At 31.5% G+C, this 15265-nt stretch overlaps 1 protein-coding gene across 1 annotated transcript in view; it reads left to right on the top strand.

The window, feature by feature from the left end:
* LOC142320256 (neuroligin-1-like) overlaps nucleotides 1-15265 on the top strand; it is a 770210-nt gene that overhangs the window by 604103 nt on the left and 150842 nt on the right. The window contains exon 8 of the mRNA XM_075357957.1: nucleotides 6858-6958. Within this exon, the coding sequence (XP_075214072.1) occupies nucleotides 6858-6958 (101 nt within the window). The remainder of the gene's footprint in view (nucleotides 1-6857; nucleotides 6959-15265) is intronic.

A 15265-nucleotide genomic window follows, 5' to 3' on the forward strand; every position in this document is an offset into this window, starting at 1 on the left:
TAAGGAAAATTTACGAGTGTTTATTTTCCAGTACTATAATCCGCAACTTATTTGTTAGATTTAACTGCAAATAATAATATATCTCTTATGTCTAGAATAAATTAAACTATGTGCCTTTAGGCACATACCGAAATTTAGTTTACCTTCACTGACATCAGTCTCGATTTCAGAGAGGAGATTAGTAATATATTCTTACTTCATTGCTATTTTTCTCTTCAGAGACAAAAGGAAGATCTAATTGGGTGTTTTTAGTTAGTTTATCTTTTTTTTTAATGTGTTTAAAAAAATAAATGCATCGTTATGAAACATCCGAAAATGTAAACATTCTACTGGAAAAAAGTGTTTCACTTGAGTTTCAATAACTGCAATGAGTTAAAGAAATAAAAAAATAATTTTTTTGTGGATCTAATTTTTATTTTTATTTAAAATTTTTTTCATTCAGAAAACGTATTAAATCTGTTACTGAATTGTTAAACTACTTCAATTATTTTAGTAAATCTAATACACAAATATTCTCAGAAGTATTTATCTTGACAGATATTAATTATTTAGTCTTTTAGTAATAACATAAAAATAAAACCGTCAAGTTTCAAGTAGTAAATCAATAGATACACTACTGAAGAGGTATATACTCTGAATTATTTTATATACTCTGAAGAGGTATTTCTTGATGTTTTACAATTTATTATTTTTATTATAAAAAAAAAACCATTTTATATAAAGAATTAACATTAATTACAGAAATTGATAAATGTATTTGATAAGTAAACTCCCAAATATACTAGTATTCTTGACTATTAGTCTTCTGTTTTGTTCATTAAACCCACACAACCAAAAATAACGAGCAATAAGTAAAGTATCAAGTATTAGTAAGTCTTTTTATAAAAGCATTCGTTTTATAATGATTGTATTATTATTTGACATTTTCCCAGCCTATTGCGGGTGACATTCTCTAAACTCGGAGGAATTTATACCAACGAGATTAATGTTGGCTATTGTTGACTAGTGCCTTCCGGGCAATGTTTTTTTTTTTCTCTCAGCTCCTCTGTGCCGGACCGACTTGTTGGTATTACGCCGCCCAGGGGAGTGTCTTTAAACTCAAATAGGCCTCCCCACCTACCGGCTATATACCGGCATGGCAGGTCGGCCTACCGGTTAGCTCTTTTTGAGAGTTCTTTATTAATATTGCCCTTTTGGACACCACGCTAGACCCAGTTCGCCGCGACGCGGCGGCGGGTCCCTTCAGTATTCAGTGTGCTGCTACCTGACTGTTACCCGTGGAGTCCTTGGTGGCTCATCAGTGCCAACACACCGCAGCATGCTGGACCTCACCAGCAAGGCTGTCCACCCAGTCCTATTCTAGCCAACACCTTGTCTTCTCTCATCGGAGTATTTCTGTAGAACGACTTGTCTAACAAAACTAGCAAAATTATTCCAGTTTGACTCGCTTCTTAGCATGTATTCTATTGTTGTCTCTGGAGTTATACCTGTGAGTGCCTTACTATGTTTAAGTGTGTCCCACCTATTGCACTCAAAAAAGGTGTGCTCAGCATCATCTATCTCGTTGCAGTAGTTGCAAATTGGCTCTTCTCCCTTGCCTATTTTGTGCAGGTAGTTATTGAAGGAACCATGTCCTGTAAAAAACTGCGATATGATCAACCTCACCAAATCTTCTCGACAACCATGGCTTGATGTTGGGGATGAGGGTTCTCGTCCATCGACCCACAGCTTCCTGCGACCATCTTTCCTGCCAGATATTATAAACAGCATCCCTGACCTCTTGTTCTGGCTTGCTTTGTGCCCTTTCCACCCTCTTTTTTGCGATTAGGTCAATAGGAGGTGTACCCTATAACACGCACAGGGCGGCATAGGACACTGTCCTGTATGCGGACACAACACCTAGGAGCACACACCTGTGCATCTTCGCCAGTCTCTCCTTGTTACGCCTGATGGCGATAGAGCGCCACCAGGCCGGAACGGCATACATAAGCGAAGACACGACGGTGGTCGCCAGTAAACGGCGCTTTGAGGCCCGACGGGCATTCTGCGATGACATAATGATGTTTAGAATTTTTATCATTCTTTCTGCCTTGTTGCATACATTGACTATGTGCTCGGTGTATCTACCGTTTTTCTGGAGGATAACTCCTAAGTGCTTGATGTTATTCGCTTCTTCTATAGCATGACCGTTGATGAAAATATTGAACGGTTCTAGCACTCTTCTACCCGTATAGGCTATACACCGGAATTTACCGTAGACAGTTGCAGACCCCTGGACCTCAACCACTCCTGTATAGTGTCGATGGCCGCATACACCCTCTCCCGCACCTCCAAGACCGTCCTTCCCTCTACGAGGACTGCAAGGTCATCTGCATAAGCCAGGACCTGGAAGCCGACAGGAAACTCCTTCTGAAGGAGTTCATCTATAATCACCAGCCACAACATCGGCCCCAGAACAGAGCTCTGCGGAACTCCACCGTGCATTTGGAAATCTACTGTTTCTTCCTGTGCTTCTACCAGACATCCTCTGTTGGACAAGTAACATTCAATTTGCCTACGCAGGTACGGGCTGAGGCCCCTAGCCGCAATTGCGTCATTAATGTGACCCCAACCAATAGCCCCGAACGCGTTTTTTATGTCTAGTGACAGCATCAGTGGAATTCTCCTGGTTCGCCAAGTGCCTCTCTTCACCTCGTCAGCCCATCCCAAAATTCGGCAGATAGCCTGCACGGTGGATCGTGTAGCCTGTACTAGTTAGGACTGATTCCGGCTTCCTCTTCTAGTTCTTTGAGGATGCGGCCAGCCAGCATCTTTTCTACTAGCTTCCCCATCATGTTAAGGAGGCTCAGGGGTCTATAGGTTATTTCTTCCTCTGAAGAGGTGCCTTTAGGTAGGAATACCACTCTGGCCTCCTTCCAGCAGTCGGGGAAGTCTCCGTTCTCCATGCCGTGGCTGGAAATCTCATGCATATCCCAGGGAGCCTTCTGAACCAGCCTCTTGATCACTGCCGCGGTAATCTTGTCCGGGCCAGGGCTCTTTTTGGTTGCCAAATTCCTCGCCGCAAGTTGTAGCTCTTCCATGGTGAATCTTCTATTGTCGCAAGGTGTGGATCTCACGATATCAGGCACTATTTGCAGGAACAACCTGGCTACCTCCCTTGCAACACTGGTCTTATTTAGAATAGGCATACGTCTCCCAAACGTTTTGGTCACAATACGATATGTCTGTTTTTTGTCAAGCTCTTCGCAGAGCCTGATCCAGCAATCCTATTTACGTCTCTTAATACCGTTATTGAGCGTTCTTCTTGCCTCGAGGTATCTATTGGCAATTTCCTGGTACCCTTCTCTGTTATTTCTAAGAATACGTTGTTTCCTTCTCCTAAGGGACTGGAGCTCTTGTCTCATTGCTTCAATTTCAGCAGTCCACCATTATACGGAGCGCCTCCTTGTGTTGTTAGCTGCCATTCTGTCCATTTCCTTCTTTGTTATATTAGATAAAGCCTCATGTGATTGTTGATGTCTATCAGACAGTCTACTTGCAGTCCTGTTGACGATTTGCTCTATTTGTACTGATGAGAATCTCGGGGGGGGGGGGGGGAGTGCACTTCTCGCCTGAAATCTACGTCTTTCAGGCCCAAGATAGAGGTGCGGTGGTCACTCGCTATATCTTCTGAGAGAACCATCCACTGGTACTGATTCCTCCTCCACCTACAGTCCAGGATGGTGAGGTCAAGCACCGACCGATGACCTCTCGCTACGTACGTGGGCGTGTCGTCATTAATGCAGATGCAGCCGGCAGTTTCCAGGAGATCGGCAAGGATCTGTCCCCTCCTGTTAGTATGTCGACTGCCAGCCACCATTTTGCTGTTTAAATCACCCAACATTACGATCCTCTTGGTTGAATTGGTAATCACACCTTGTAAAGTGTCGATGAAGTTAGTAAAGTCCGCGATCGCAATGTTGGGCGAAATGTACACACCCACGAATAGAGTTGTTTCGGTCTCAACAGACACCACGCCACTAACTCTAATCTTGAAACTCCATTGTATACTATGACTTACGTCCATAATGGCAACATCTCCCGACATATCAACAGTCTATCCAAGTTTGGCAGCTTCATATTTATTGGGTTCGGTGACCACAAGGAGGTCTACGTTCTTGTCTGCAACAACACGACTAATAAGTCGTGAGCGAGAATACTCCTATTGGCATTCGCTAACATGGTCCTAATCATGCAATGATTTCTTACATTGTCATGCTCCAGTCAATGCTTTCAAGCTGTTATAGTTACTTTTTTATTGTTATAAAGAGAAGTAATTTAGGAATTGATTCTAGAGTTTGAAATAAGGAAAAAGTGTCATACAAATATACGGCCGAAAACGCTTTATCATTTTACGGCTAGTAAAACGTTTCACACGGATTTCAGTTCCTCCGCTGAAATGAGGTCATATTGAATTGTTAAGGAGTTACATTAGTGGAAAACTTGATGGTTGCTTATATTTATTGACCTGAAAAATTGAATAATAGATTCTGGAACTGTATCATCAATAGTTTTCATCATATTCAATGTAAAACAGAAAAATTCGTTAACGAATAACACGTGGTTTTTAAGTTTGAAGTATAATAGTAACTTTGTAAAATGAATCCGTAAATTCTATTATAATAATTTGTAGAAAATTTAATTTTGAGTCTATGAAAACAAAAAAATCAAATTTTATTATTAAAAACAAAACAGAATAAAACTTAATAGAAAAATATTATGAATTTGGAAAAATTAAAAACAGCTGTTTTTAGTACAATAAATTTAGACCTTTGAAAAATTAAATATTTTTAATTCTTTTTAAAAAAAATTGTAGTTTATTCCGTATCAATTTACAATAAATTGATTTGAGTGTTATATTTTACCCTTCCTAGCATTGTCACTCTAATATTCGTGGTCAACGCGTTTCCAAGTACCTCTATTCTGAAAACTACTTTTAGCACCCTATTACTTTTCAGAGTGTTAAAAGTAGTTGAGCATTGAGCTACTTCGAAACGCGTCCACTACGAATGTTAGTGGCAATGCTAAGAAGGGCAGAAAATTACACACAAATCAAATACGGCAATCCAAGCGGAAATATGATATACTGCGAAAATTTATTATAAATTTTCGTAAATTTCCACCAAATTTGATATCGATGACTTGTCAACTCGTATCCTTACATTTTCTGTCGATCATTTTAATTCTGGTGTAAATTCTTTTAATTATCGTATCCTCGATTCTATTTTCTTAACAATATTTGTTTGACCAATATTACATTTATTTTATTCATCTTTTAAATTTATAAGTTTTTTAAAATAAATTAGATTTTTTATTAGTTTTTTATTTTTTATTAATAGCAATAATTTGAATATGTTTAGATAAAAAAGATTTTTTGTAGGTTTATTTTTTGGTTTTTTTTTCACTACTGTTGCTATTTAAGTACCGTATTCTTAATTTGTTAGTAATTAATTAACAGTACAGTAATATAATATTAGTAATTGATACTATCCAGCTAACTGTCAAATTCATTTATATTACTAGTTTCCATATGTCGATTATCTTAATTAATGTAATAATTAGTCATAAGAAAGTGTAAAATAATAAAATTTCTGTACTTGAACTGTAGTTTTACATTTTATAAAAAAACTTCTCAGAATGTTTTCGTTTTTCATAAAATTTAGTGTGTATTTTGGTTTTTAATTAAATTATATTAGTGGTGAATGTAACTTCAAGGTTTACAATGCTACTATGCAAACTATAAATCAGAAATGATGTTAAAAGTGAAGACATTTAGCGTTATTTTAGTTCACTAAACAAAAAGTACAAAAGAGTTTTTAAAGTAATATATTATATTTTTACTTTCTGTGTGTAAAATTAGTTCTTTTCTTTTAAAGAACTACTTGAACTGTAAAAATCCGTGAAGTGTGACAGATCATACTTAAGATAAAAGTTCTTGTGGTAAGTCACCCTTTTTCCCCCATTACAAATGTTGTGTAATGCTTTTCGTTTTTTTTTTTTTTTTAATTTTTTCTTACAGTAAGATGACTAATGATCACTACCTGAATTACTAATTATAATTTTATATTTGAATATATTAATTTTTTATTACGTGTATTCCTAAACGTTGAAAAAATTGGATTTACCAATTAAGTAGTCGCTGCAACCCAGGTTGCAGTGACTATCAAACATCATTATTCATAATGTTTTCTAATTAGAAATCATTTTCGTGGTCTTTTATTGTCATTCATATAAACACCATAATCTAAAAAAAATTTCTTAAGGTTAAAAAAATAAGGAATCCTAAACTTATCTGATTCATCACATAGCCTTTAAAAATAAATAAATACCTTACCTTTTAAATATAAATAAATATTGATAAAATACTTTACATTTTTATAAGCCTAGAAGCATAAGAATGATTTCATTATGTATGGCAAAAATACTTGATATGAAGAATTTATCTTTAGTTGACACTACTCAACTCTCTCAGACAATAATCATGCATTTGAAAATTAAATATTAAGATTAGGTACATGTGTTGTGTATGAAAAAAAAATAAGCAAAGAAATTGCGGTAATAATTTTCTTATCTGCGTTCCAGATATTATATCCGAGTGTACCTTTTCAAATATTTAGTAGTTGGAAGTTGAGTAAGAATTCTGCGAGTGAATTCTCTGAGATAAATGTGTATGGATTTTATCCATAATGTTTCAACAAATAGAATGTCATCCCAAACATAAACCCACTCACATTTGTAAACAAATAATTAACTGCTCCAAATCGACATACATTCTGTATTATAGTTCTTTAGAGTTATCTGCATAATATTTGTTTCAGAGATCCAAATGAAAGAAGATCTGGAGATGTAGATAAAACAAGACATCGTACTATCACATGGGAGCCTTATACGCCTTCCACACAATTTTACCTTAGCCTTAGTAAGTCGTACGGCAGATTATTTATAGATTTATTTACATTATTACTATTTACCTGTTTTATAATAGTGATTGATTGTCCTTCAATGTTATTATATATTTTATTACTATTTATCTATTTTTTAATATTGATTGATTGTCCTTCAATGTTATTATATATATTTTTTTAAGTGTTATATTCGCTGTAAGTTATGAATACTTCATTTTGTTTTACTGGGTACTGCTTCTACAAAACTTAGCGAGAATGTAAAAATTATATTCAATTAAAAAAATTTCTCGTAGTTTACAATTTACTAAGAAAACTTCATCATTAATCCATAATTACATTATGGGTTTATTTTTACAATTTTATTTTTATAAAAGATCATTATAAGATTACTTGGGGAAGCTTATTTTGTCATTTCAATAAATAACTAGAAACGCATTATTTGTTTGTCTCGGGAGACATAATGTGAGTTAGGGATGTTAGACGGAGACAAAATAACAAATGATTAATGCCTTGTGTGTTTACGTCTGCTTCAACCCTAAAATATAATTGATTAAATGTCATTCATTCTGTTCATATAATATTATCTAATGCACTGTAGTTTTCCTATACTAAGAAATTTTGTTTTCCTTTATTATGGAAAAACTTTGAAAATGGAATTATTATTTTTTTATAAAAATGGACGTATCTTTAACACATTCTTTAGGTTTTTAGCATTTGTATTTTCTACTTCAGAAGGAAACACATTTAAAACAGATCTATACAAATCAATATAAAGAAATTAAATTATAAAATGGGTAATTCTCTATTCTAGCTCACTATTCTTCTCTGATTTTATTTCTTGCTATTGATTTTTTTTTATTGGAATGGCACTAGGAACTGGTTTTACCGGATTTGATTATTTTTATCACCATTATTTACACATATGAAAGTTGAAGAACCGACAAGATCATGTTGTGTTATTTATTCTACGTGCCTGTACGGAACTGAAAACAAGCGGGAAAATATTGGAATATAAAAATGATAATATTTTAATAATTTCTTTTTATTTTTTATTTATAGATAAATAAAAAGCAATATTTAACAATAATAAACAATTTATTGAGAATGACTCAAAAAGCGTGTCTAGTTGTAACTTTCCATTTTTTCGTTAATTGCTTAAGAAAATGTTATTTGCTACCCATTTAGTTTGATAACCATTTAATGTAGCTCCTTTTCTTTTGCTCAATCCACGTAGTTTAATTGTTATTAACGTATGACTGAAATATTTTTTTTTCGCATTTATATATTTTTTTTTAAAGTCTCTTTATTCATTCTTTAAACAGCTTCCTCTTTCATAAAAATAACAAATAAATTAAAATAGAAAATAAAAAGAAATACCAATTTATTTTAGTTGCATAGAATTAATTTTTATTTATTTATTCTCTCATTGAAATCATGAGTAAAAATCATGAGATCGAATTGATTATACAGATAAATTGTTATTGGTGACTCCAGGTTTTTAGTTCAGAAATGATAGTAAATTGAAAAAGATAACAAAAAGTTTGTGATCGATTTTTTAAATAGAAAACTCCTCATATTCACAAGTCACGAAAAAAAATATTAGAGGATCTGTGAAGTAGTTTAGATTTTAGTCTATTTTACATTGTGTTAGATTAGTTATTCCTTTATTTCCATTGTTCAGAATATAACAAAAAGATAGATACTTACAATATATAGTTTTACTTACTTAGATAACTAAGATGCTAAGACTTACAAAGGATAACCTGTGTGCAGGTATGAACCACTCCATGTATTAATTAGCTCATAAAGTAATATTGTAATATTTCTAAAAAGGGAATATAAAAAAATTAAAACTATTTTTTAAATAAATAGTAGTAAATAAAATTCTTACAAAAACGTATTAAAGATTGAGATCAATTAAAATCAAAACCTATTATCTTAGAAAACGACGAAAGATTTACATTGCATTCTGCAAATAAAGAAAAACCTACAATAAAAGGAGTTAAATATTAAAATAGCGAGAATAAGTTATACAGAGGTTTCAGAATTATTTCATCAAATAGTGGATTTATCAAAATCTGACTAAATAAAGAAAATATTAATAACATATTGCCTTAAGCTAGGAAACCTTTTACTAGAAACAAAATTTACCAGAGTCAAATGTAGATTAAGGATTCAAAAAGAGACGCTTAACAATATTTGTATGATTATAATGCTTTAGTGCATCTGGTCATGAACAGTAAGAAGTCTTTGTGTGTGCTCGCTGGGACACCAGGGAGTTGGAATTCACGAATCTAGGCAGCGGCTAATGGCAAACTGGCAGGACAGGTAGAATGAGAATGGCCCTGGAGACTCAGAACAAAGAGACTCATCCCCGATATTAAAAGCTGGATATATAGGAAGCATGGGGAAGTGAATTTTCACCTGTCACAATACTTTACATGGCATAGCAACTTTAATTTTTACTTGCACAGAATCGGTAGAAGAGCATCGACGGAATGTGTGTATTGCGATCGCGAAGATGATGTTGAGCACACATTTACTGACTGCCATAAATGGAGAGAAGAATTAGTAGACATCGATCTATCATCTGATAGTAACGGCAGATTAATTAACCACATGTTACAGGGTGAACTAGCCTGGAACAGGGTTGATTCAGCTATTAAGAAAATATTAACGCAGAAAAATGAGGACGAGAGGAGATTGGGGTTCTGATCTTAGTATAGGGAAGGGCGGATAGCCCCAGTGGTGAGGACTGGCATGTTTGGATGAGCCACTGGGGACTCCAAGGGTTTTCTTGATAGGAAAGATCAAAGAAAAGACCCAATCGTCACGTCAAGACAATCACGGTATGGCGTGGCGATATATATAAATGGGCATATCAATAGACTCAAAAGAACTGACCGGTGGGCCGACCTGCAATGCCGGACATACAGCCGGTAGGTGGGAAGGCTCATTTGAGTACAACAGGCACTCCTCTGGGTGGCGCAATACCAACCAGTCGGACCGGCCCAGTGGAGGAGAGTCAAAAAAAAAAAAAGTTAGAAAACAAAATGAATAAAGAATAAGATTAATGAGACATATTGTTGAAATTTAAAAACGAGACTATGAAAAGTTAAATGGGTTAATAGAGTACAAAATGAAATGGTTTTAGGACGAATTGGAGAAAGGTTTGGGCAGAATATTTTGAAAAAGAGGACAAGGTTGATAGATCTCGTATTAATCCATCCAAGAATATTGATAAATTTATTCTAGGAGGTATAAAAATTAGTATGGTAAAGATTCTAAGATTAAGATATACAGAAGTAAATGTAATAGATAAGTTGATACAAAGAGATTAGTATAGAAAGTAGTGTAAGAAAGTAGTGAAAGTAGTTAATCACGTCCAACGACCAAAAACAACTCGGCAAATATATTAAATTTATATCGACCATTATGAAAAGAATTAGATGACACAATCGAAACACGTTTTTGTTGATAATTCTGTCGTGAGCTAGCATTCTTTTTATGATAATAATTAAATTTTATTAATTTTGTACCCATCTTTTAGCATCAACTTATCTGTAACATCTGCACTTTCAATTATGTATTTCGAATTAGTTAAAATTGGATTCTTTACCAGTTCTAATTTTTACACCTCTTCCTAAAATTAAATTTAATATAAAATTTTGCTCTCAAACTTGTTCAGTAGAAAACTGAAGAAAAAAATTGAACTTAGGTTTAGCAATACAAATCTTCTACATTGAAACTCCGATATGCACAGTTTCTAGGTTGTAGTAGAAATATTTTTGTTATGCAGTGTCCGAGTTTATAAATCTTTAAAATTTTTGACTGTAAAATCTCTTGTAAAAACCTTTTCTTTTAAGAAAAGGTTCTTTGTACACTTGTTAATGAGAATAATTATAATGCAATATTAATCAAATAATAACTAAGCAAATGAAAAAACGTTGTTTAATTTAGGTCTGCCGTGTGTCAAATTATCCTAATCGCTCATGTTAATTTCGGTATGAATCTGGTTTTAAGAAATTTAAAAAATGTTATAATATAAAATGAAAGTAGAGAAACATTTAATGTGATACAGTAACATTTATTTAAGAGAAGGACTTAAATAACTACATTGTTTAATGAACTACCTATGGTTGTTTAAGATAGCTCGCTTTAATTTGTAGGATAAAAGTGGTTTTTGCTGCGGCCTCCAGGGAATTGAATAAGAGTCGTTGGTTTTTCTTTTTTTTTAACATTAATGTGAATTCTTCACAACGATTAAGACTGAAGCTCCACATTGTAATTAAACAAATTTTTTTCAATGTCATTAATTTTAACTGTACATTAATCGTTTATAATAATTCTTTAGAAGAGGTGTTAACATTCAAGTAAAATTAACTAATAACTACCTTATATTCATTATAACACAAAAAGAATATGGATAAAAATGGAATAAATAAATAAGTCCTTTAAGAAATCACCTTCACTAAATCTTTTATCAATGTATGAGTGAGTAGATTTAATGTTAAATTTTGTTAACAAATAATGCTATACTAAAGTAAACAAATTGTTAAATTTTTGAGTACGTAAAAAAGTCAATCAAATAACAGGTTAAATTTTTTGTTCAGATAAATTATAAACGTTTGAAAGTTTATGGAATAAAATGACGTTTTATTTTTAATTTAATAAATTAAAATTTTTAAAATTATTAAAATAGTTAATATTTAAAAATATGTGGAAATAAAGGTAAATAACTATAGCTGATAATTATAGTTAATATCGATGAATAAAAAAAAATATTTTGGTAACTCTTAATAGAATCCTCTATTACATACTACATTCACTTGTAAATTTTTTTGTGGAAAAAGTAAAATAATAAATCCACATAGAGTAATAAAAGTATTCAGATATTTATAGACAAAGGATAGTGGAATTCTGTTAATTATAATTTATGTTATTTAGCAAGTTAAATTTTTCAACAAATTTTCCAGTAGAAAACTGTACATAATTTTTTCTATATAAATACTATAAATAAAATGTGTTATATTATTTAATTATACATTCTTTTATAAAATTTTAATTTAAATTTATTTATTTTGTCAGTATTTAGCAAGAATTCAAGTCATTATACAATTGATTAAAAATGTTAAGTAAAATCAAACTCATGCTATCGCTCGATCAATGCCGGTATTCCTATAATGCCAAAATATCTAATCTTTTTTTACGAAGAATTTTTAAAAAGAATGATTCGTCTTTTCTGTAGTAGCAATGAATAATGGAAGAAAATCCCTCAAACTCCAACAACGTGGAAAAATTGAAGCAAAAATTTTATATAAAATAAATATGAAAAGGACAATTATATATATATATATATATATATATATGCATGTGTGTTATGTAATAACACACGAAAGACCGCACGCATAAATAAATACATAGGTGCACATTGTAAATACAAATACAATCGGTAAAAAAAAAGAGCTCTACTTACATTTAATACTCTACAAACACTTGCATATTAATATTTATAGATGTAAAAGTGTGTATGTATGCGTGCGTGCACGCGTGTGTGTGAAACACAGGATGTTTTGTTAATTACATTTTTTAATTTCAAAATCATACACTTATAAAAAAAAGTTAAATATACATAAATTTCATGTTATCATAAAATCATAAGTATTGCTGACAATTTCTTTTTCTTTACTTATTTTAATTATAAGGTTAAATTTTGTCAACCTACGGCCATAATATTGCTTTTAAAAAATTAAAGTAGATATGATACTCTGAAATATCTCCTGGGTATGGAATATTTCCTAGATTTGGCAATATGAAGTACGCATGACGTTATGTATTTACTGCATTCATAAAATGTTGTTTTAGAAGCATTTCTGTAAGGTATACTTCCTTGAGATGAAACATCAGAAGCTGTAGAAAGATACTTTACCAATGAGTCACTAATTCCCTTTGGTAATTTAGTACTCTTTTGTAGATATCTTTTTTTGATGTGTATAAATGTGGAGTTCACTTAATTATTAGCAAAGGTCTCCTATCCTTTCTTTATATTTAATGCATATTTTCATTTATAAGTACTATCATCTGTGCTTATTATTTAGTTTTTTTTTTTAAATAATGATAATTGTTTTAGCAACACTAAATTAGATGTCAAAATGGAATGATCAATTCCATTTTTATTAGACCGTGTTAATTTATTTATTTCTGTTTATGCTTCTTAACATAGAACTGTAAAATATTTATATTTTATCTTCTGTTTCTTTTTTCCAGTATTATTAGTCTTTGTGATTTATACTGAATTTTAAAGAACTTTACTATCTATATTTTAATTATAAATCATTTGTCTTTGCAGATACCAATTCATTTTTGTGACATTACGTATTTATTGTAACTAAATCTCATTTCAAACTTCTTCTTGTATTATATTTTTCATAATTATCTCATATTTTGTTTTCAGCCACACCTCCAAATTTTGTAGTATTAATTATGTTTTCAAGAAATTCATTTATTTAGTGTTATAACTAAAATTAAGACCGATTGGAATTTGATAGAGAATTCGGAAATAAATGATTTAAAATCGGATAAATCAAACCTTACAGGTTTTAAAAGATTTGCGAGGTGATTATTAATAATTAAATATTAATATAAACGTTATTTTACGTTACGTAAATTGTTTATCTGTTTTTTTCATTTCAGAACTTTAGAGTTTTATTTGTTACGTAATTCAATCCATAGTGCTGAGTAAAACTGTAAACTACTTTCCATCATGCAGGTCCTGTGCGAGTTGATTTATATCCTCTCCCTTCATCTACACTCTCTTGTTTTTCTTCATCCCTCCTTCTAAATAGGTATCACGGGAATTGTGTGTTAGGCCCTGACCCTATCTGTGGTGCCATCCTGCCACCTTCAGTTTCAGACACTAAAATTAGGTTTCTTTATTGGGATTCAGTGGGAAGGCGATTTTACCTAAAGGACTGTTCAGGGACTTTGTTTCCTATCTGAAAATCGCTGCGGAAGCCAAACTAGTAACTAGAGTTTTATCGGAAAACTCGGACCGGTTTTACTTTTGTAAAATTCAAACCTAATTTAAAACATATTTGCGTTATCTCATACGTAACTGTTTTTATATATGTAGGGTTTTAAACTTTTATTGAAAGTGAAGGTGAAGACGAAATATATATATTTTTTAAGTTGAATTATGTAGATCGAAAGACGTTATGGAAATATTTATAAATATTAAATTTTTATTTCTTTTATTCAAATGCTTCGTTTGCGGTCTTGATTTATTCATTCTCATTCGTATAAGTTAGAGAAATATCTTGATATTTTATCATCGAAAAATTGTGCAGCTGTTTTGGAATTAGTAGCAAACATAGCAAAAGAAAAAAAGATTACTGCAATGTTATCAATCAGATTATCCTCGTAACTAGGTTAATAATTCAATCGCAATTAATTCCAACATTAGTTTAATTATAAACTTATTTTTTGCAGTTTATATATTCTTTTATTAATAATGAACTTTATGTAATACGTCAGTTTATAATCGATTAAGTAACTTTTCGATACTTCAAATATCGCTACAGAGGAAAATATAAATTCTTGAAATTATGTTGCAGAATATATCAGTGTACAAATATTTTTGAAAAAAATAATATATTTATTAAAGCTATAATAATATCATCAATGTCTCGTGACAAAGTTCCTAAAAAAGAAGCAGTTTATTTTTATTTAATGAGGATTTAACAAAAAAAAATCACACTTTGTTATTTTTGTCAATTTTAAGAAACGTTTTGTGCATCTGTTCGTTCAAAATTATCCAACCAATTTTCCATTAAAAATAGCACTAAAATTTTTATCTTCTTAATTGTCAGATTAATTAAATATCCTCTGTTAGTCAGATTAATGGTTAAAATAAACAATCAGTTATTTCATTGCACTGCTATATATTTTCTGAAAATGTGCTTATAATTTAAATTCATTTAAGAAGATCGGATCGAAACAGAAGTAGGTAGTTCTTAGATATAGCAATAAATCATTTTTACCTTAATATTAATAAAAATATTTAATTTAGGTCTATGTATCTGATATTTTATCATGACCACTCTTATGTCTTATTTTTTTTCTGTTTTTTCAATCACTTTATTTCATTTCGTTTTATATCCACTCGCTACTTTAAAACATGAGTAGTATATCATCCTTTGTTTAAATGCCAAAACTTCATTAGAAAACATCGTTATTATTAACAGTATTATTTTAAAAAACAAAACCGAACAAAACTTTACATGTAAAGGGAATTTACATACAAAGGAGAATTTGCATTTTCA

This window comes from Lycorma delicatula, chromosome 2 (assembly GCF_047948215.1).
Source record: "Lycorma delicatula isolate Av1 chromosome 2, ASM4794821v1, whole genome shotgun sequence".
NCBI classification, from domain to species: Eukaryota; Metazoa; Arthropoda; class Insecta; order Hemiptera; family Fulgoridae; genus Lycorma; species Lycorma delicatula.